This window comes from Eptesicus fuscus, chromosome 4, assembly GCF_027574615.1.
Source record: "Eptesicus fuscus isolate TK198812 chromosome 4, DD_ASM_mEF_20220401, whole genome shotgun sequence".
NCBI lineage: Eukaryota > Metazoa > Chordata > Mammalia > Chiroptera > Vespertilionidae > Eptesicus > Eptesicus fuscus.
Genome location: NC_072476.1, coordinates 22,105,274 through 22,129,160, shown reverse-complemented (window position 1 = coordinate 22,129,160; position 23,887 = coordinate 22,105,274). Strand labels below are relative to the sequence as shown.

The window sequence follows — 23,887 nt, the reverse complement described above, 5'->3', positions numbered from 1 at the left end:
TGTATATATGTATATATATGTGTATGTGTTTACTCACTGGACAGTTAAGTTGTTTCTATATCTTGGGTATTGTGAATGAGCATGGGCGTGCAGATAGTCTCTTTTAGATACTGATTTCATTTCCTCTAGAAATATATCCAAAAGTGGGATTGCTGGATCATATGGTAGTTCTATTTTTAAATTTTTGAGGAACCTCCATATTTTTTTCTATAATAGCTATAGCCATTTACATTCCCACCAATAGTGCCCGAGTGTTCCCTTTCCTTCACACCTTTTCTGACACGTGTTATGTCTTGTCTTTTTTATATTAGCTATACTAACAGATGTGATGTGACATCTCATTGTGATTTTGATGTGAATTTCTCTGATGACTAGTGATGTTGAGAATCTCTTCATATGCCTTTTAGCCAATTAATTATACCTGTTATTTGGAAAAATGTCTGTTCAGGTCCTCTGCCCAACTTAAAAAATTTTTTTTTGGAAATATATTTTTATGGATTTCAGAGAAGAAGGAAGAGAGAGAGAGAAACATCAACAATGAGAGAATCATTGATCAGCTACTTCTTGCACACCCCGCATTGGGGATCAAGCCTGCAAACCGGGCACGTGCCCTGACTGGGAATGGAATCATGACCTCCTGGTTCATAGCTCAATGCTCAACCACTGAGTCACGTCGGTGGGGCCTCTGCCCAACTTTTAATAAGATTTTTTTGTTTTTGCTATGGAGTTGTCTGAGTTTATATATTTTTTATGGTAACCTCTTATCAGGTATATGGTTTGCAAATATTTTCTCCCATTATGTATGTAGGTTACCTTTTTATTTTGTTGATTGTTTCCTTTGCTGTGCAAAAGCTTTTTAGTTTGATGTAGTCCCACTTGCTTATTTTTGCTTTTGTTGCCTGTGCGTTTGATGTTATATTACAAAATAATCATTGCCAAGGAACCTTTTTCTTATGTTTTCTCATAGAATTTTTATGGTTTCAAATTTTACAATTAAGGTTTCAATCCACTTTGAATTAATTATTGTATTTGGGCCCAATTAAATTGTTTTGCATGTGGATATTCTGTTTTCCTGCCGACATTTATTGAAGAGACTATCTTTTCCTTGTTGTTTATTTTTGGCACCCTTTTCAAAGATTAACTATATATACTAGTATATGTGTGTGTAGATTTATTTCTGGGATCTGTATTCTGTTCCATTGGTCTATGTGTCTGCTTTTTTTTTTTCCAATTTCTTTATTGATTAAGGTATCACATATTTGTCCTCATCCCCCCATTCCCATCCCACACCCCTCCCCACACATGCCCCCACCCCCCTGTTGTCCTTAACCGCTGGTTAGGCTCATATGCTTACACACAAGTCCTTTGGTTGATCTCTCCCCTTTTCCCCAACCCTACCCTGCCCTCCCTCTGAGGCCCGACAGTCTGATCCATGCCTCCTTGTTTCTGGGTCTGTTCTTGTTCATCCGTCTATGTTGTTCATTATTTCCCCTAGATGAGTGAGATCATGTGCTATTAGAAATACACTTATAAGAACCGAAAATGAGATAAGCAATAATGGTTATGCTGACAGGCAAATGAATCAGTCTGTAGTGAGTTTCTTTCTGGGCCAACAGTTCTTTTGAGACCCAATTTCAATGTCACACAGTTCCTTATGTGTGCATGTCAGCCATGACATTTCAGTTCTGGATGGTGGACAAATGGTGGTAATGCTGGTCTGACCCTCTCTGGTTTGGTCCTGGGCAACCTGTAGTGACGCACAGCTGCTAACTGCTAGTATGGCAAGGCGACGTCAGCGTCTTCCATCTCTGGACTGCTTCTCTTCTGTCTTGATGGCTAGAGTAGTCCTGTCGATTCCTCTCTGTTGCTGGAATCCACATGGTCTCAGAGTTGTTTTCTGAAAATATACAAACATATTCTCGACCAAAAGTTAATAAAGGAATATTTTCTATAAATTTGACTTGGGATCCTATTTCATTTTTTGCCCAAATGATTTTCCTCTGGCTTGTTTTGACACCGTGTGTGTTTTTCATGGGTGTCTTGCTTTTAGCCTTACAATTAATTTTCTAAAGTATTAATTTTCTAGATGTAATTACTTACAGGATATTTTTCCTTACATGATATTCTTCTACTACCCCCTCGCCCCCTTTTTGATTTAAATATTAGGATGCTTTTGAAAATTTTATAATGTAGTCTTGATGGCTTTTAAATTTTAATTTTTAGCACTATAATATTACTGTTTTAGGTTCATTACATGGTACGTATTTTTATCATGAGATGAACTACCAATAAAAATTTTAGTTAACACTTTAGGAACACCTTTTTGTCCAGTACAATTAATTTTTCTAGAATATTCGCTTGTTTCAACTTAGCCAATTTAAATTTGCCTGAAAACTTGACTACTATTTTACTGTCAAATTTATTACTCTGACAACAATCTTATTTTACCCTGTAAATATTAGTGGACAGGATTATTTGCCTTCTTGAGTAGGTCCTGAGCATTCCCGGTGGTAGGCTGGATTTAGATATCATAAACCCACTTCCCCACACCATGGGTACAAGACAATTCAAACAATTCTTGTTGGAGCGATAGGGCTTCTGCTGTCTACCAAGTCTCTGTCGGTCACCTGAGTCCTGATCTGGGCTGGGCATGGGAAGCACGAAGCAGCCATGGGGGCAGGAGACCTCCCTCAGAAGGGGCTAGTGTTCAGGCCCCTGCAATGTTGGGGGGGTGAGGGTCTGTGCCCCACCTCTGTTGATCCCCAAATCTCTCCTGATGGCCCCTCTGCGACTGTGCCTGTCTTAGGTTGTTCCTCCCTTGAGGAATCTTACCCGTCTCTGGCTAACCAGCCATCCTCCGGGGCCAAGCAGGGTGATGTGAGGTTCAGTTTTGTCTCCTTGGTAACTTTATGCCCCCATGGCCTCCACGCCCAGCACCTGCCTTGGGATCCCCACGCCTGCTGGTGGGGCCCCAGCACTGATCACATATCTTGTGGAACCCGGGTTTCTTCTCCAGGGAGGGCTCAGTTCACCCCACTGGGTGAGAGACAGATCCATGGCACCAGTCATCACGAGACTTCAACCTCGACATGGACAGAGAGCTCATGCAACAGCTGTGAGCAATTGAATTGTGAGAAGAGGGTCTCTCTTGGCCTAAAGGGTAAGAGGGACCAATATAGAATTTACTTGTCTTCACAAATTTTCAATATCTTTCATCACTGTCTTATAGTTTTCAGTGTAGATTGTTCACCTCCTTGGATAAGTATATTCCATAAGTACTTTATTTTTTTTGATGCTATTGCAAATGGGATTGTTTTCTTAAATGTTTTTGGATAGTTCATTGTTAGTGTACTACAGTGATACTGATTTTACCATGGTTATTCTGCATTCTGCAACTTTGCTGAATTTATTTATTAGTTTTAACAGTTTTTGGGTGGGATCTTTAGGGTTTTCTATATAAAATATGTCATCTGCAAAACAGATGACTTTTTTCTTTCTATTTTGGATGCTTTTTTTTTTCTTGCTTAATTGTTCTGGCAAGGATTTCCAGTACTATGTTGAGTAGAAGTGGTGAGAGTGTGCTTCCTTATCTTGTTCCCGATCTTCGAGGAAAATCTTTTAGCTTTTCACTGTTGAGTAAGATGTTAATTATGGGCTTGTCGTATATGGCCTTTATTATGTTGAGGTACATTCCCTATATTCTCAGTTTTTTGAGAGTTTTTATCCTGAAAGGTGTTGAATTTTGTCAAATAGATGCTTTTTCTGCATCTATCTAGATGATCATATGATTTTTATCCTTCATTGTTAGTGTGGTGTATCACATTTATTGATTTGCAGATGTTGAACCAGCTTTACATCCCAGGGATAAATCCTACTGGATGATGGTATATGATCCTTTTGGTTGGCAAGCATTTTGTTGAGGATTTTTGCATCTATATTCATCAAGGGTATTGGCCTGTAATTTTCTTTTTTTGTAATGTCTTTATCTTGCTTTGGCATGAGGGTAATGCCGGCCCTGTAGAAGGAGTTTGGAAGTGTTCCCTCCTGTTCAGTGTTTTGGAAGAGTTTAAGAAGGATTGGCATTCTTTTTTTAAATGTTTGGTAAAATTTACCCATGAAGCCACCTAGTTTGGGGCTTTTTTTCTTGGAAGGGTTTTTATTTTTTATTACTGCTTCAATTGCTTTACTTGTTATTGGTCTGTTCAGATTTTCTATTTTTTCATGATTCAGTCTTGGTAGGCTGTATGTTTCTAGGAATTTATCCAATTTTTGTAGATTATGTAATTTGTTGGTGTATAATTGTTGATAGTAATCTCTTATGAACCTTTGTATTTCTGTGATATGTAATATCTTCTTTCATTTATAATTTTATTTGAGCTCAGTGTGTTATTTTCTTGGTTAAGTCTAGCTAAATGTTTGTCAATTTTATTTTATTTTTTCAAAACTAACTCCTGGTTTTATTGATCTTTTCTATTGTCTTTCTAGTTTCCATTTTATTTCTGCTCTAACCATTTTATGTTCTTCTGATAATTTTGGGCTTAGTTGTTTGTTTTCTTCATTCTTTTTTTCTCGAGGTATAAAGTTAGGTTGTTTACTTAAGATCTTTCATTTTCCTTAATGTAGGCATTAATCATTAAAAACATCTTTCTTAGAACTGCCTTTGCTAAATCCCATAAAGTTTTGGTACAATGTGTTTCCATTTTCTTTTGTCATAGAATACTTTTTGATTTCCCTCTTGATTTCTCTTTGACCATTGGTTGTTCAGGAGTATGTTGTTAAATTTTCAAATATATATGAGAATTTTCTAATTTTGCTCCTGTTACTGATTTCTAGTTTCATGCCACTGTGGTTGAAACATCAATTCAGTCTACTTAAATGTAAGACTTGTTTTTGGCCTAACATATGATCTAACCTGGATAGGTTTCATGTCTGCTTGAGAAGAATCTCTTATCTACTGTTATCGGGTGGAATGACCTTTGTATGTCTGTTAGGTTCATTTGGTCTATAATATCATTATTGATTTTCTGTCTGGATAGTTTATCCATTGCTGAAAGTGAGGCATTGAAGTCCCTACTATTATGTATTGCTTTTTATTTCTCTATTTAGTTTTATATATACTTCTTCCATATATTTAGGTGTTCCAGTATTGGGTACATATATATTTACAGTTGTCATATCCTGTTGATGAACTGACCCCTTTATCATTATATAGTGAGTGACCTTCCCTATTTTTTACTGAAAGTCTTATTTTGACTGAAAATCTGTTTTGTCTGGCCTAAATATAGTTACCTATGTTCCCTTTTGGTTATCATTTGCATGGAACATCTTTTTCCATCTTTCACTTTCAGCCTGTGTGTATCATGAGAGCTAAGGCAAGTCTCTTGTAGCAGAATATTGTTGGATCTTGTTTATTGAAAAAAATTTAAAAATAATATTTATATTTTTCAAATATAGTTGACATACAGCATTATTTTTAGGTGTACAATCCAGTAATTAGACCTTTATATAACTTACAAAGTGATCATCCCAATAAATCTAGTACCCACTTGACAACACACAGAGTTATTATATTATTGACTATATTCCCTATTCATTTTACACCCCCATGACTATTCTGTAACTACCAATTTGTACTTCTTAATCCCTTCACCTTTTTCACACATTTTCCAAACGCTTCTCCCATCTGGCAACTGTCAAAATAGTCTTTTTAGCTATACTAGTAAGTCTATTTCTCCTCTGCCTATTTATTTTTTTTAGATCCCACATATAAGTGATATCATCTGACACTTGTCTTTCTTTGTCTGACTTACCTCACTCAGCACAATACCCTCTAGGTCCATCTATGTTGTTGCAAATAATTTCATGCTTTTTTTTTTTTAATGGCTGAGTCATATTCCATGTCTTCTTTATCCATTCATCCATGGGTGGAACTTAATTGCTTCAATATCTTGACTGTTGTAAATAATGCTGCAATAAACACATAGATATATGTCTTTTGGATTTAGTGTTTTGGGTTTCTTCAGAAAAATACCCAGAAGTGGAATTGCTTTGTCCTTCTTGGTCTCTTGTTATAGTATTTGTTTTAAAGTCTATTTTGTCTGGTATAAGTATTGCTACACCAGCTTTTTGTTTGAGGAGCAACTTTGAAATCTATTTTTCCATCCCTTTACTTTTAGTCTGTTGGTCTCTTTTGACCTGAAGTGAGTCTCTTGTAGGCAGCATATGTAAAGGTCTTGTTTTGTTATGCCTTCAGTCACTATATATCTTTTGATTGAAGTATTTAATCTGTTTGCTTTTAAAATAATTATTGATAGATATATGTATTTATTGCCATTTAAAAATTCATATTCTTGATTTTTGTTTTTCCTTTCTAAAGAAAACCCTTTAACATTTCTTATAATACTGGTTTGGTGTTGATGAATTCCTTTAGTTTTTTGTCTGGGAAGCTCTTTATCTGTCCTTCAATTCTAAATGATAGCCTTGCTGGATAGCATAATCTTGATTGTAGATCCTTGATTTTCATCACTTTGACTATTTTGTATGAATCCCTTCTGATCTGCAAAGTTTCTGTTGAGAAATCAGCTGACAGTCCTATGGGAGCTCCCTTGTAGGTAATGAATTGCTTTTCTCTTGTTGCTTTTAAGATTCTCTCTTTGCCTTTAAACTTTGGCATTTTAATTATGATGTGACTTGGTGTGGACCTCTTTGTGTTCATCTTCTTTGGGACTTCCTGTGCTTCCTGGACTTGTATGTCTATTTCTGTCATTTTTTCAAATAGGTTTTCAATTCCTTGCTCTCTTCTTCTGGTGCCCCTATGATGCAAATATTGGTACACTTGATGTTGTCCTGGAGGCTCCTTAAACTGTTCTCATTTTTTGGATTCTTTTTTCATTTTCCTGTTCTGATTGAGTATTTTCTTCTAGATTGGTGATTTGATTCTCTGCTTCATCTGCTCTTACTGTTGGTTCCCTGTAACGTACTCTTCACTTCAGTTATTATATTCTACATTCCTGACTAGTTCTTTGTTTTCTGCCTCCATTTTTATATTTCCTATCTCTTTGTTGAAGTTCTCATTAAGTTCATCTACTCTTCCTCTGAGTTCCTTGAACATCCTTATAATCAGTCTTTTGAATTCTGTATCTAGTAGCTTGCTTGTCTCCATTTTATTAATTTTTTTTTAACTTTTGTTCTATTCTTTCATTTGGGACACATTTTGTCTCCTCATTTTGGCAGCCTCCCTGTGTTTGGTCCTATACATTAGATCAGGGGTCCTCAAACTTTTTAAACAGGGGGCCAGTTCACTGTCCCTCAGACCGTTGGAGGGCAGGACTATAGTTTAAAAAAAACTATGAACAAATTCCTATGCACACTGCACATATCTTACTTATTTTGAAGTAAAAAAACAAAACGGCAAAAACACCCGCATGTGGCCCGCGGGCCGTAGTTTGAGGACGCCTGCATTAGATAGACCTGCTGTGCCTCCTGGTCTTGGTAGAGTGGCCTTATGCAGTAGGTTTTGTGTAGGGCCCAGTGGCATAGCCCCCCCACTCACCCAAGCCGGGTACTCCAGGTGTGCCCCCTGTGTGAGCTGTGTGCGCCCTCCTGTTGTAGTTGATCCTTGATTGCTGTTGGCACATTGATGGGAGGGATCTACACCCCCAGGCCAGTAGGCTCTGAGCACTGGCCACCGTGGGGGATCTGCTGTGCAGGGGCGGACCCCATGGAGCAGGACTTGCTTGAGCAGGGCTTTGATGCCTGTTGAGTCCACCCTTTCAGTGTGTCCCTGGTGGGGGTTGGGTGGTGCTTCGACATGGTCTGAAGCTGTCCACTGGGTATGTTGGCGCCCTGGCTCTCAGGCCTCCCGGCAGGTGCAGGCCAAGGTCAGCCTCTGTCTGTGCCCTGCCCTGGGCCACCCTGCATGAGCTACAAAGTGATCTGCCGATGGCTGTTACTTTTGCTGGGCTTGGCGATGCCTGGAAGAGGCTAAGCTGCCAACCAAGGCCAGCTGCTACTAGTGCGGGCCTGGGACCTCTTAGCAAGAGGTATGGGGCACACTGTGGCCACATGCTGCTTGTTTGAGATTTTAGGAAAGTCGCAGCATGAGCCAAGACAGGACATTTGTATGGAAAAGCCACTGGAAATGGCTTTGGTGGGCCAGAAAAGTTGGGTGGGGCAGGGTCTCAGGGAATCACCAGGGCCGGAGGAGTAGCATTAGCCAGGTTGATGGATATGGCACCACCCTGCCAGCTCTGTGGGCAGAGGGTTCAGCAGAGGAACAAAGGCCTCTACCAGCACTTCATCCTGGGAGAAAGCTGCTCCTCCGGCCCTTGCCCAAAAGCCTGACAATTCAGTTCCTCGCCGTATGGCCCTGGAGCCTTTTGAGTTGCTGCCTGAGCACTGGAGCTCTAAGTAAGTCCATGCCTAGGCCCTTGAAGAGGAATGCCTGGGACTCCAGCAGCCCTCTGTCTCAGCCTTAATTCCCACTGGTTTTTATAGTCAGACGTTATGAGGACTTCTCTTCCTGGCACTGCTGGAATCCTGGGCTGGGGGGCCTTGTGTGGGCTGGGATCCTGGGCCCTGGGGCCTGGTGTGGGGCTGGGACCCCTCATTCTTCAGAGGGGATCTCCTGATTGGATCTCGTTTTGTAATCTACTCAGCCACTCTGTCTTTTGACTTGGAGAATTTGTTTTAAATGTAAAGTAATTATGGATAAGGAAGGGCATACTGTTGCATTTTGTTCATTGTTTTCTTAATGTTATATAGTTCTTTTGTCCCTTTCTTTCCATCTTCCTTTGTGGTTTGATGATTTTTGTTATTGTTGCAGTATGCTTTGGTTCTTTCATCTTTTGTGTATCTACTGTAGTTGGTGATTTGATGAGGGGTATGTTGGGTTTTGTCAAAATCTTTCCCTGCATCTCCTGGGATGTTTATGCAGATTTTGTACCGTATTCTGTTCGTATTGTGTACTACATTGATTTTCAGGTGTTAAATCAACTTTGCATTCCTGGTATAAACTCCACTTGGCCATGGTGTATAATGCTTTCTGTATGTTGCTGGACTTGGTTTGATAGAATTTTGTTTAGGATTTTTATATGTATATTCATTAGAAATATGGGTCTTCTCCCCTGCCACCTTTGTGATATCTTTGTGTGGTGTTGGTATCAGGAAATACTAGCCTAGTTGAATGAGTTGGGAAATATTATTTCCTATTCTGTTTTTTTTCCCCATAGAGTTTGTAAAAGATTGATATTCTTTTTTAAATGTTTGGTAGAATTTGCCAGTGAAGCTATCTAGGGCTAGGCTCTTATTTATTTGCAGTTTTTAAAATTACTATTCCATTTCTATACTTGGTAAGTCTAGTCAATTTTTCTATTTCTTCTTGAGTCAATTTTTGGTAGTTTGTGTCTTTTTTGTGTCTTCTGTCTAACATTTGCCTGTTTATCTTAGTTAACTAACTTATTGGCATATAGTTGTTAATGGATTTCCTTTATAATTCTTTTTACTTTTAAACTAATCTTTTTTTTTTTTTTTTACCTGAAATAGTCCCAACTCACAGAAGTCAACGGCCAGGAAAGAAATGTTAATATAATGAATTAAAGAAATGAAATAATGTTAACCGAAGCCTACTTTACACCCTCCACAATCTATTCCCTTTTCTTTCCAGAAGTATTGTGAATCTTGCTATTGATGTGAATCCTTACCACCCGTTTTTATACTTCATATCTTTATGTATAGACAAATGCATAGCGTTGGCATTTTAAAATGTTACTTGAATTATGTAGGCTTCATGCTGTGCTTTCCTTTCCCTCAGCATTTCATTTCAAGATACTTTTACATTGTCATATTGGATTTAGTTCATTTATGTTAATGGCTATGTTTAAACGGTCTCCAAATGAAAGGCAGATGGGTTGTTTTCAATGTTTGCTTTGTAAGTTAGTGTTAGTTCTTGCAAGTGATTGCCTGTGTGCTTTCTCTCAAGGGTATGTACCAAAAAAAGTTGAGTTTCTGAATAACAGAATTTATATCTTCATCTTTGCTAGATACTGTAAAATTGCTCGTTGACTCTTGGGCTTTCACCTGCGCTCAGGTGGCTACTGAAGTCCCAGGCCAGAGGGGCAGTGTTTCATAATGAGTCCTTGTGTGTGGCCCGCTCAGTGGGCTTCCTTCAAGGTGCCCCAGTCTTGTAACCCAGGTTCTGGTTAGAGTTAAGCTAGTAAAACCTGTAACCCTGATGCTCTTAACCATGACGTAGTTACTTTTTAAAACCCGTGAGATAGAGGAGGCTGGAGAGACACCCAGTTGGGGTAAACTTCACAATGGACATGAATTAAGTCAGCCAGTCAGTTGAACTGGTATTTGAATGAAGACGGAGAGTTTTATGTAGTGAGTCTTCAGAAATGGCCTGGGTTTTGGCGTGTCAGAGCTGGGTCTAAAATTTACACTCTTCTTCCTTTGTAATTTCAAGCCAGTCATTTCTCCTCTCTGTCCTTAGTTGCCACATCTAAAATGGGGATAATAAAAGTTCCTAGTTCATAGACTGATAACGAAATGAGGTTATACATATAAAGTGTTAGGCACAGGGCCTGGCATCTAGCAGCACTTAATCTGGCTGCTGTTCTGTCATTCTGCCTCCAGTTTCATGCCTGCCCCTTGCACTGTGTACCAGGCGTGTGGGGAGAAGGGTAAGCAGCACTGGGTCACAGCACCTGTTTCTTTTGGGTCTTCCAGTTGTAGCTTCTGTTTCTCTGGTGAATGGGATGTCCTGGTTCACTTTCCAAGTTGCTTAACAGACAATTTAAGAAAATAAGGGTACTTGTTTAAATAGCTTTGCAGACCTTTCCTCGCGCTTAAGGAAGTATTATAACAGAACCACGGTAACCTCACAGAAATTCGTGTGCAGACAGCTTCGTTTGCCATTCTGCTTAGTGTGACCTGGACTCCATCCAGCTGTGGGTGAGAAAACGAGGCCTATATGTGAGCCTCTGATGGGAAATACTTGATATTCTCAGGTATCAACCTGGATAAAAACCCCTCCCTCTTCACCGTCAATCAAAAACTTCAGCTTTGGCCCAGCTGGTGTGGCTCAGTGGTTGAGCATCGATCTATGAACCAGGAGGTCACAGTTCAATTCCTGGTCAGGGAACATGCCCGGGTTGTGGGCGCAATCCCTAGTAGGAGGCGTGCAAGAGGCAGCCGATCCATGATTCTCTCTCATCTTTGATGTTTCTCTCCCTCCCTCTCCTTTATTCTCTGAAATCAATAAAAATATATTTAAAAAATCTTCAGCTTTGGACAGGACAGTGTCAACATTTGGATGCATTTGTCTTCTGTCTGCAGCACAGTGGGGGTGAGAACACAGGAGTTACCACCTGCGGGGCCATATGCAGTGGTTTCTGTCACAGTCATATCAGAGAGGAATTATAAAAGCTGATGCATGTCCTTGTTTTTTGTCTAATTATACAATACTAGAGGCCCGGTGCACAAAATTTGTGCACAGGGTGGCGGGGGGAATCCCCCTCAGCCCAGCCTGCACCCTCTCCAATCGAGGACCCCTTGGGGGAGGTCTGACTGCCAGTTTAGGCCCCATTCACAGGGCAGCAACAGTTAGACATCCCTCTCGCAATCCGGGACTGCTAGCTCCTAACTGCTTGCCTGCCTGCTGGCCTAATCGCTATCTAACCGCTCCCCTGATGGCCCCCAACTGTCCTGCCCTGCTGGCCTGATGGCCCCCAACTGCCCTCCCCTGCCCACCTGATTGCCCCTAACCACCTCTGCCTCAGCCCCCACCACCGTGGCTTTGTCTGGAAGGAAGTTGGATGTCCAGAAGATGTCTGGTCACCTAGTCTAATTAGCATATTACCCTTTTATTAGTATGGATGGTTACTGAGCAGTCCATTCTGGGGAACATGGGGAAGTGGCCTTATGACTAAGAGACCAGGGACTTGACAGGAAGCTGGGAGGTCTGGTCTCACTCAGCAGAGGATGGGCCTGGGATCATGGGTGAGGCCTGGACTGTGTTCAGCTCCGAGGAGCCTCCCTTCTCCAGGCACCACTTGCTCAGTGGCCTCCCACACACACCCCGACATGGGTTCAAACACGCAACCTTTCAATGTACAGGACGAAGCTCCAATCAATGAAGCCACCTGGCCAGGGCAGTTATTCTTAGCTTTTATTTTATTTTTATTTTTTACTCTTTTTTATTAAATCTTTATTGTTGAAAGGTTTACGTAGGTCCCCTTTCCCCCCATTAATCTTTTCCAGCCTACAACCCCCTCTAGGCCCTCACCACCCCATTGTCTGTGTCCAGGGATGATGCATATATGTACACAGACCATTGGTTGATCTCTTCCCACCCACCCACCGTCCCCCGCCTTCCCTCTGAGGTTCCACAGTCTATTCATGCATCTGTGTCTCTTTTTGTTCATCAGTGTATTTGGCTCATTAGGTGTTAAAAGTGCTCTGGTTGTGATCACTTGAGTTTTCTAAAGATGCAGTCATATCATGTACAAATCTTTTTTCTTTTTCCAAATTTACTTGTGGACACATTGGGAATATAGATACCAGAAACAGAAGTCTGTGAATAAGTTGGGAATAGGATGCTTTTTCTTTCGTTACGTTTTGTATGTGATCCTGTGCTCCCGCCGTGTTGAGAACACTGAGTACTCTGGCTGCAGGGAGGCTCTCATTGGCAACTCATCCACATAGAGCCATAGCCTCCCTCTCCATCAGCCGCAGCTCCCAGGACAGACGCATGCACCCCTCAGCAGAGGTGGGGGCACTTGGCCACCTCCTGCAGGCTTGCCCCCTATCATCACCCAGTGGGGCCCACCTTCTGCATATCACCCTCTTGTTCCTACTCCCAGGCCATTCCATGCACTTCCTCTCACCCAGCCCCCTCTCTCCTCCCGTCATGTCTGGAGCCACAGGTGCTGTCCCTGCAAGGTCTGTGACACTCCCTACCAGACCGTTTCATCTTATTCTTCCATGGTGTCCAGTGTTTCTTCTGCCTCGTTAACTTGGTTTGAATCTGAACGGAAATGGCTCCATCTTCTATTCCATTTGTGTCCTTTCCACCCCTAAGTTAATGCCGTGTCCTTAGTATGTGGCTATGAGATGTCTCTGTGACTGAGCTGGGAGACCTTTCATGTTTCTCTTTCCTTTTCTTTCATCTCAGGATAACTGAGCTCTGTGGTTTGTGTGGGACCAAAGGCTCTGGGAATTCAATGCTGAGCCCTCTGAACTCATTTTATTCTTTATTGTACTATTTAATTCCTGGGGTTGAATTAAACATGAAAATAGAAGAAAATATACCCTTAGATATACAATCTGAGTTATTACCTGGAGATTTCTGCGGGAGCTGACACTGAGTTATGAGACCCATGTGTTTATTGGTCAGTTTCCTCACTTATGGGACGAAGGTTGAACCTGCCCCTCGGATCCTTTGGAGGTTGGCTATGATGCATCCAGAGGGATTAACTGGCGGCTCGGAGAGTAAGATCAGAAGTCAATAGACACTTGTTTCCTTTACCTGGACAGAGTTAGAAAAACACAACTCTTTATCATAACACCTGGAAGGGCCTATGCCTGTGGGAGGAGGTGCAGGGAACCGAGGCTTCCCCCTTGCTCCTGCCCTGCCCTCCCTCCCTCCATCCCTGCACTGGCCCAGCCACCATCAGGGAACCGCCCATCTCTCAGGAAGGAGCATGTGCAGTTTCTTGCAGACACTGAAGCAGCTGGGGAGTAGGGAGGTGGTGGTTTTTCCCCCTGAGGAGGCGCTGAAGTCCTTGTTGAAGTCTCTGCTCTGGAGCCTCTCACAGCTGTGAGTCCTCGTCCAGGAAGGCTGTGCAGTAGAGGCTCCACGTGCCTTTCAGAAGAATGTCAGCTGGGGGAGGGAGCAGGAGGACTGCCTTGCGCCCGCTCGCCAATCCCCAGTCCCGCTTCGCTGCCACCCAGCCTGGTTCCCTATGGCTCTCCATTGGCCATCCAGCCTGATGGGAGCCGGTGGGCCAGGGGTGGGGGAAGTGGAGGGGAGGGACCAAGAGGTGCTCCATGCACTTCCTGGTTACCGGTAGGCCTTTCTGGTCCTGATGACCCTAGGCTTTTGGCCTCCGATGGCAGGGTAGCCGGGTGTCTGCGGCAGCTCCCCTCAGCCCCTGCGCCTCTCAACGGCCGGATCCGTGGCCGCTGAGGGGGGCTACCCTGCTGTTGAGAGGCGCAGGGGGCAGGACTCCCGCCCCCTGTGCCTCTCAACGGCCACTGAGGGGGGCTGCCGCTGACACCTGGCTACCCTGCCGTTGAGAGGCGCAGCCGGGTGTCCGTGGAAGGCCCCCTCAGCGGCCGCGGATCTGGCCATTGAGAGGAGCAGGGGGCGGGAGTCCCGCCCCCTGCGCCTCTCAACAGCAGGGTAGCCCCCCTCATTGGCCACGGATCCATGCCTCTCAAAGGCCGGATAGGCCACCCTGAGTCCCGCCCCCCAGCCTCCTGCCGCCCAATCGTTGGCGTAGCGGAGTGATGGTAATTTACATGTTACTATTATTAGATAGGAATAGAGGCCCGGTGCACAAAATTCGTGCACAGGGGTGTGTGTGTCCCTCAGCCCAGGCTGCACCCTCTCCAATCTGGGACCCCTCAAGGGCAGTCAGACATCCCTCTCACAATCCAGGACTGCTGGCTCCCAACTGCTCACTTGCCTGCCTTTCTGATTGCCCCTAACCGCTTCTGCCTGCCAGCCTGATCCCCCTAACCACTCCCCTGCCAGCCTGATTGATGCCAAACTGCTCCCCTGCCAGCCCGTTTGCCCTTAACTGCCCTCCCCTGCAGGCCTGGTCCCCCCTAACTGCTCTCCCCTGCAGGCCTGGGTCCCCCCAACTGCCCTTCCCTGCAGGCCTGGTCGCCCCCAACTTCCCTCCTCTGCCGGCCTGGTCACCCTTAACTGCCCTCCCCTGCAGGCTTGATTGCCCTCAACTGCCCTCCCTTTCAGGCCTGGCCCCTCCCAACTGCCCTCCCCTGCTGGCCTGATTGCCCACAACTGCCCTCCCTTGCAGTCCTGGCCCCTCCCAACTGCCCTCCCTGCTGGCCATCTTGTGGCAGCCATCTTGTGTCCACATGGGGGCAGCCATCTTGTGTGTTGGAGTGATGGTCAATTTGCACATTACTCTTTTATTAGATAGGATGGATAGTTTTAATAACCTGTCATAAAATGAGCAGGAGAGATAGCTAGGATGTTAGGATGAGGTTTCTTTCTGAAAGTTACTACCCATTTATAATGGAAGATAAGCTATTTGTAGAAGGGGTGAAGGAATGGTGATTTAGGTGACTTGGGGAAATCTTCAGGATTATGTGACACATGAAATTGTTTGTGACATTTAGTTTACATCTGTCCTGAAGTTGGTCTTGTGTTTTATTGTAATGTGGCCTAGCTGTCATTCATTTCAGCTATCACTAAGTGTGTAGGTGTCTGCATTTACAAATGCTTTGGTATTCACCTCAATTCTAGAGCAAATTGCTGTTATAATGGTGCAAATGATGACTGTGTCCAATATCTGAAAAGCTTTTGAAGGCCCTGTATTACCCAATGTAAACAGTTATCTATGGATGACTCTAAGCCCCCAAGAACTGGGGTCCTTGAATGTGCAGCTGTCTCCACATTTCCAGACGGTGTCTCAGTACTTCCTGCGTGGATTCAGTCTTGTGGCCACACTCCGGTATCCGCCAGCGGCCTGGTGAGCAGGGCCTCACCTCAACCACCATCTCTCGTTAACTTGGACCTCACCCAGCCTGCTTTCTCTGCTTGGAATGTCCTCTCGGTTTCCAACACCATCTCTTCCCGCTCAGTCCCTTTCTGAGCACCCATTGGCATAATTTCCTCTCCTCGAGGGCAGGATCTTGGCTGGGTAATAAGTGATGTTACAAATATTTTAGCAACTTGAAAGCATCATCCACGTACTAGTCTGGTGAGGCTGTTATCTTGTCTTCTCAGTGTCATGGATAATGAACATTTTGTTGTATTTAGGCAATCAGTGATCTCTTCTCTCTTCCTATGGTTGATACAACACCCATTTTCCTAATCAGATATCCTACCTAATAATAGACAAATATGCAAATTGACCACACCTCCGGCACACCACAAGCCATGCCCACAAGCCACGCCCACCATCCAATCAGAGCGGGTATGCAAATTAAACCAAACCAAGATGGCTACAGCCACAGAGAGCAAGGTTTCCTAGGTAACAGAGGAAACCAAGCTTTCTGCCTGCCCTTGCCAGGCCTAAGCCTCCACTCAAGCTACAAAGTTTCAATTATAGAAGGTAAACAAATTCAAACAAATGGCGGCAGAATGGAGCTTGAGAGAGCAGGCCAGGGTTGCCGCCGGTAACGGGAAGCAAAGCTTTCTGCACACCCTGCCCAGACCCACCCACTTAAGGCAACAAAGTTTCAATTATAAACCCAACACAAATGGCTGCCGGGCCGTGGAGGGAGCCCCAGGCTTGGCTCCACTCCAGGCTACAAAGTTTCAATTGTAGAAGGAAAATAAATTCCAGATACCAGGGCCTCCGCTTGGGTTGCCAGGGGGCATGGCCGGCCTGCAAACCACCACAGGCCCCTCGCTCAGGCCGTCCCACACCCCAAGGGAACCCCCACCTGATCCGGGACACCCTTCAGGACAAACCAGCTGGCCCCCACCCCTGTACCAAGCCTCTATCCTATCTAATAAAAGAGTAATATACAGATTGATCATCACTGCAACACACAATATAGCTGCCCCCATGTGATCAAATCCTGCCCCCATATGGACACAAGATGGCCACCACAAGATGGCCAGCAGGAGAGGGCAGTTGGGAGGCACCAGGCCTGCAAGGGAGGGCAGTTGAGAAGGACCAGGCCTGCAAGGGAGGGCAGTTGGAGGTGATCAACCCTGCAGGAGAGGGCAGTTAGGGGTGACCAGGCTGGCAGAGGAGGGAAGTTGGGGGCAAACAGGCTGGCAGCAGAGTGGTTAGGGGGTGATCAGGCTGGCAGGCAGAAGCGGTTAGGGGCAATCAGGAAGGCAGGCAGGCAAGCAGTTGGGAGCCAGCAGTCCTGGATTGTGAGAGGGATGTCCGACTGCCCGTTTAGGCCCAATCCCACCAGGATCGGGCCTAAACGGGCAGTCGGACATCCCTTGAGGGGTCCCAGATTGGAGAGGGTACAGGCTGGGCTGAAGGACAACTCCCCTCCGTGCACGAGTTTCGTGCACTGGGCCTCTAGTTGATAATGAAAGTTGTCAATCAAGTTTACTCACTATTTTATTTCATCAAAGCAAGGAGGAAAATGTAAAGCTGTCCTCCTCAAAACTATTTTAACCGTGGGCTTTTGGGTTGAAAATTAAATGCCATCTTACCAAAATAATACGGAATTCTAAGGACCTTTTTGTATGCTCTATAAAAGCACCTCACATAAATAGTTGCTTTTGAAACTTGGCTAAATTGAAAGATTATTGGGTCTTCCAGGAATGTTGTTGGAGCTGCAGGTATTACTATCAGAGCGTGAGTCAGTCTTCACCGTGCATGTATGTATCTATCAACCCCCAGGGGAACTACATATTTATCATGTCTTGAGTCCAGTGCTTCCTTACGATGTGGAAGAAAGAACATGATTTTGGTGTAAATTTTGTCAGGTTCCAGTTCAGCTAATACCTGTTTCTAGTCTGTATCCCTGGGCCTGGGCGAAGGTTGCTCACTTGATGTGTCATCTACAAAACCCGCCCCGATGAGTCCTTGTGTTTTATGTGGTGACTGTCTGCTGTGACATATGTCCTAAACTCGGTGTCTCCATCTCCCACTCTCAGGGCTACAATGGCTCTCCTGACCCACAGGGTGGTCTTTTCTCTGCATAGCAAGAATCATAGTACATCAAAATGTTTTTTTATTTGAGACACAAAAATGCAAAATTGCTGAGATATCAAACATTTTCCGATCCGCTACAATACTGCCACTATGTACAAAAGATCTGATGATAAATGTGCACACATATAAAAATACAGTATGCATTACCTATGTACAGTACATGTGCAAAACATATGGCATTCAAACATGATATGGAATTGATTTCAGGGGTGCAAACAGCAAATACAAAGGCATCATGGTTTTTCTTTTAAAAAACAACATAAAGGCAATACATGAATGGACCCCCGATTGCCATAATTTTTTGTTTTTTAAATGAGTGCTTTAATAAGCAGGGCTCTGTAGATTGGTATTTTCTCCTTTTTTTTTCCCCATAAAGTGAGATGCTAAGACATAATGTGACAATGAAAATAAGAGAAACACCTATCACGTTGCATTTCTATTGCAAGCAAGAAAAGAAGAAAACTAAGTTGTACGTAGAAAGGAAAAAACTTTGTATTACTACTAAATATATACTACCCTAAACCAACAAAACAAATCTATACTATTTTACATGAAAACGATAGAGAAATATCTACACCTCTGAAAATTATAACCTTAAATGGATAATACATTTTTGGGACTGATTTTTGAGATCTCATTGTCTCAAATTTTAAATAAAAAGTGCCTCCTTTTGGCAAATACTTGGCAATGCCTTTGGTTCCTTTAAAGCAAGTTTGCATTACTATTGGTTACTTGACGTTAAGTACTTTTGGTAGATACTAAACCCTTTCCTAAATGCTTCTTCTTCCTACCAAATCAGCAACTTTTCTTACAGCGTAATGTAGAGGTAATTGTTATGAGTCTCGGTGATTCATGAACTTGGTTAAAGCTTTGACTTAGTAGTTGGCACAAAGCTCTGTTAAACACGACAGCTGTGTTGATATCGCCACTGACAAGTTTTATCTGATTCCAGACAGCACCTTGTAGATCTGAGATTGCCATCCTGTTGTTACAAGACTGTGACATTTTTTTTCAATAATGATTCACAGAGCAATGTGTTTGTGTGGAGGGTTAGAGCGCTTTTGTAAACATGTGCAGCTTTTTAAATTACAGGCCTCAAATCAAAGATTTCCGGTAGAAACCCTTTGCAATGATGCATTCCCTCGAATGCTGACAGAAGGGTGAGCAGGGAAGAACATACATTGCCATGCAGACAGTCACTTCACACGTAAAAATGTAGCCTGGAAAGATCACTGAGCAAGATCTCCAAAGTCTGAGAAGGAATTAATACATCTGAATTATTTTCCAGTTTTGAGTGAAGCCACTTTTAAAAGATGAGCTGAAATGCAGTTAGGATGCTCTCCAAACACACACGACCGCACTGGTAAGCTGTGTTTCTTGATAAACCTGACCTTCCAGTTAATGTTTTCGGTAATTTGGGCTAACTCTGTGGCCTGAAGGGCAGTGGACAGTCGGTTTGGTATTCTGCTCTGCTGCCCGTAGCCAGGATTCATGCTTTTGGTGATGGATGGAAAAATGGAGGGTTATTGTGAATGTGGTGAAATGGACCCGTGCTGCTTGGCTGGTAGACTCCCGGTAACTATTCTCCCTAAAGTTCTCTAAAAGTCCCCAGCGGTGCTGGGCGCTCCCCACCTGACAGCAACGTGGGGGAGGCTTGCCACCAGGCGGCCCCTGGGAACGGCGTGTGGTGTGCACTGGATGCTGCCAGAAAGCTTTACCACTTCCCTCCGGCCAGTGTGTCTGCGGACAGTAAGAGGGACTGTCCCATCACTTGTGGGGACAGCTGTCTTGTCAGCTGTCGTGGCCGGCCAGTGGGAATTCTGGAAGGATGAAGCAAGCTGTGTGACCTGGAATGATCTGGGGTTGAGGGGGAGGAAGCCTGCGTCAGCTCTGGTGACAGAATGGGTGACATGCTCCTGACACAGCTCTCAGTTGCTATCTTATTACCATCGCTTTGCTTACAAGAGGCGGCAGTTTGGAGGCAAAACCAGACTGCCATGGCCACTGTTCTTAAACGGCACTTACAAAAGTGTCAGTTACATGCGTCTCAGGACTGTGCAGTTTTTAAAAGGGAAATTTAAATAAGATCTCTTTAGTATTATAAAAATATTCATATAAAACAAACACAAATAGTATCTGAGAAATTCTATGAATTCAGAATACATCTATGTACAAATACATGGCAAGTACTATACAGTAGATTGCACATTTCAGGAAAAACACTAGAACTCGAACCACTAACATTACTGTCCCTAAAGTTTCTAGCACATGCTTTGCTGAAATGTACAAGACAACTACACACTCTAGACTTCCAAAGACTGTGTAAGAAGCTTTGGTATAACCTCTGTGCATCCCACCCCCATGACATGACTGCATACCTATATACACCAGAAAGGTAACTTGATACTACTGTGTTTCAGGAATATTTAGGGAAATAAGACGATGCGAGAGAATACGTTTCTAGTTGTTTTCTTGGCAATAGGATATTCTGCAAGATGCTCTACAACAGTACCTGTAGCAGTACCTCCTCTAAACTACACATCTGCATACGAAAATCCAACCGGCTGTACTGACGTGGGCTTTAAACCTCACCTCAAACAACACAAATAGTCCTCTTTAACACACCCCTTTCCCACTGCATTTACCCCCAAGTACATTGAGTTGGGGCGAAGGAGCCTTGATTAGAGTATCATCTTTGGTCATGTCACATGCACACGATCTGTGTCCTCCCTCTAACCTGGAACATGGAGCTGGGACCCTACGGATGCCCAGCTTGCTGCTCAGGCCAGGAGGGCCCAGCGGAATGGTGTGAGTAGGTGGCTGGTAGACTTAATAACTGGACTCCTTGCCTTTCTTCCTCTTAAACGAAATGCTGGTACATGAAGGATTGAACACAGATGTAAAGTGGGCACATTAGCAACCCAGTCCAAAAAGAGCAGGCTAATGAGGCGGCATTCTTTGCACTGCAGTGTGTTTGGAGAGCAGCCTTCCTATGGCATGTTTCAACAGGGGGCTAGGAAACGACCTATGCACACAGCTTAGAAACATGGAAACAAAGTTCTTCAGCGAGTCAGCAGCACTAGCTGTTCGGTTGCCTCCTACAGTCCCACTGATGTCTGGTGCTAATAAGCCATTTAAATCTGAATAAAGATGATGCTTAGAGTCCAAGTAGGGACCAGATAAGCTCCAGACAAAAACCCATCTCGAAGACCTGCCCAAAGAAAGTACCTTTCTGAGTCCACAGCCCTGCCCCGGAGACAGGCCCTTCTGAAAGGAGTGACTCGAAGGTGCACATTGTGCCCACGATGGTGACAGTGACACTCTTGCTGGGTTTGGTCAGACGGCAGCATGCTGGATCCCACACGTGGGGGATGACCAATTTCTAACGAACTCCTCACCGCAGACTACACTGAGCATACCGCCTCTGCTCGGAACCATTCAGAAGCACTTCAGGTTGGGAAGGGCCAGTTAGCAGAGGGCTCCAGGGCGACTGAGTTCTGGAAAAACGGACTTTTCTTACATGTAGTGAAATTTACAAACAAATAAAAATTTGAAATAAGATCAGCTCTTAGGCAAAACACAAACCCAGAATGATTCACAGGTTCTTTCCAAATAATGGGTCAGGTTGCCTCTACATGTCACCGTGGGAACAATCACCAATGACCCAGAGAGTAACTTGACCCCAGGGCTCACACAGGTGAGGTGGAGAGCAAGAAAGTATTAGTTAATGAAAACCTCTAGACTTTTTGGTAGATTTCAGGGTTTTTTCAGTTTTATACATTTTGTCATATACTTAAATGACTATTTTGAAATCATTTTAGAAATCCTGTGATAGTTGGCATTTTAGAAAAATCTTAAGAAACTACTCAACAAATGTGATAACTTTTTGTCTATACAAAAAATGAATAAAACCTCCAGTTTTTCAATCTTCGGCTTGAAAAGATAGCAAGAGCTCAGGTATGACATCCAGTTCCAAAACTGTAAAGCAGTGACAGGATGAGCAGCAGAAGAGGCAGCCAGAGGGGGCGTCTGGAGGCCAACTCGGCGACAGGCTCACCTGTAACCGGGGTGGGAATGTCCGGGAACAACAGACTCCTCCCTGCCTTTGCTTTGCGACTCACCAGCTCAGAAAGATATTTTACACTAAAGCCTTTTCTTGGTTCTTTGAGATGGGTCTGGTTACCTGAAAGTTATTTCTTAAAATACAGAAATACATGTGGCTCAAGTACTCTAGAAATATGGGACTTATTAAAAGTAGTAGGGCCACTGGATACCCAATTCCTTATCCCCATGTAGGCTGTACAAATCCCAACATAGAGTGCACAAATATATGTCTAATTTACACAAGTCTATCTAATCAACCCAGAGCACTGCTAGCAGAATTTTCAGTGTTACCAATAGACCCAGACTTTTTACAGGGGATTATTTATGAAGTATTTTGAAGACATTGTCTGGTTATAGTGAAAGAACTTTCATTTACATTTGGAAGTCTAAAGTAAGATTCCAAAAATCACAAAATAAACTACAACACAAAAATATTACATTGGTTTATGAATGGAACCAAAAGTCTTCAGCTGGAAGCCTTTGCCGACTGGCCGGTGCTCTCCGCTGCCCTTGCTCCCTGCTGCGTCTTGGGCTGGCTCAGGCCACGCTAGAAATACAGGTGCGGTGATCCCTCACCTCCCTCACGTCGGCATTCTTGTTTGAGTGGAGCTGTCTGCCTTGTATTTAGGGCCTGAAAGTGACCACAGAGGTTTAAATGTAGTTGATTACCAGAGAATCTGCATGTCGTTATCCTGCACACATTACTCTTTAGGTTTTTATCTAAAGGTACTTTGCATTCTTTACTGAAGTCTGGAGAAACGGGTCTTCTTTGACTAGTGACTTTTCAGAAGGCCCTGTGCTATATTAAACTGCAGACATTCACTGCTGGGTGCAATGAAACGTTCTCAAACTTGGTTTCCAGGCAGTGACCATCTATCCGTTTTTTTCTGTGACATGTTTTCATTGCAAAGATGCAACTACATATCTGTCTCTAAAAACTGACCTTTTAGAATTGTCTTCTTAAACCTTGTGAACTCAGACCACAAATCTGTGATGTTAGTCCCATGGCAACGGCAGGTCTTGGGGGTCTAGGAAGTCAGCAGAGAACATGCTTGGGGCAGTGGCGCTGAGGGGAGTGAGTCCCGACGACGTGTTAGGCATGGTGATGTCTAACCACTCCATGTTGTCCAGGTTTGAGTCAGAGAGGTCAAGTGACAGACAGGGAGTGCTCGCGGCAAACTGGGCCTCGGAGGTTTCCATGGGCGAGTGTGAGGGGTCCAGCATGCTCGAGTGACTCAGTAGGTCGTTCTGGAGGTCCTCGATCAGGGAGAAGGGCTCTCGGTCCTCGCTGCTGCTTTGTAGTGGAGTAATTTCATTGGCTGAAGGTAAAGTCCCATCCAGGAAAGCTTCCAGTTGGTTCTCTAAGCTGGCAGATAAGCTGCTCAGAGGTTCCAGAGATACGGGCGGTGCCACGTGGACGTGGGGCGGTGGCCGGGACACCACCGTGTTGACTGGCATTGTGGTGATGCTGGCTGTCACTGGTCTCATTTTGGAAATAGGAGAAGGCTCTTCCTTTATAGGGAGAGAAATTTCTGTGCAAAATAAATAATTAGTAAATAAACATTTACTGCTATTTACAATTTTTATTAATTACTGAATTATTTTACTATTTTGCGACAACTTGATACACAGCCCATCTTAGAGGTAGGAAGAGAATGCTATTGGCCCTTGATGACCTTTAGGAAGATGGATCATTTTAGTTAAATAAACATTTACGTTTATAGCATTCTGACATGCTTTCAATTCCTTTTAGTAAGAGTAAGCATTAAAGCAATTATATCCCACCGAGTAGGATGATGCTTTTGGATGATGTGATCATTGGGTCCCATTCTCGGGCCCTGTAGGTGTAAGACAGAGCTCATGTCTTACTCTGTACCACGAATCTGCAATCACAGCAGCAC

At 43.7% G+C, this 23,887-nt stretch overlaps 1 protein-coding gene and 1 long non-coding RNA gene across 3 annotated transcripts in view; one reads left to right on the top strand and one right to left on the bottom strand.

Annotated features, from left to right (window-relative positions):
* The window catches only part of LOC114231558 (uncharacterized), a 74,307-nt gene that overhangs the window by 22,909 nt on the left and 27,511 nt on the right, over positions 1 to 23,887 (top strand). The window lies entirely within an intron of this gene.
* Positions 17,884 to 23,887, bottom strand: part of MRTFB (myocardin related transcription factor B) — a 200,172-nt gene continuing 194,168 nt past the window's right edge. For both annotated transcript variants that reach the window (XM_054714745.1, XM_028145499.2), the window contains one exon: positions 17,884 to 23,518. In XM_054714745.1, coding sequence (XP_054570720.1) covers positions 22,983 to 23,518 — 536 coding nt within the window. In that variant the 3' untranslated portion in view covers positions 17,884 to 22,982. The remainder of the gene's footprint in view (positions 23,519 to 23,887) is intronic.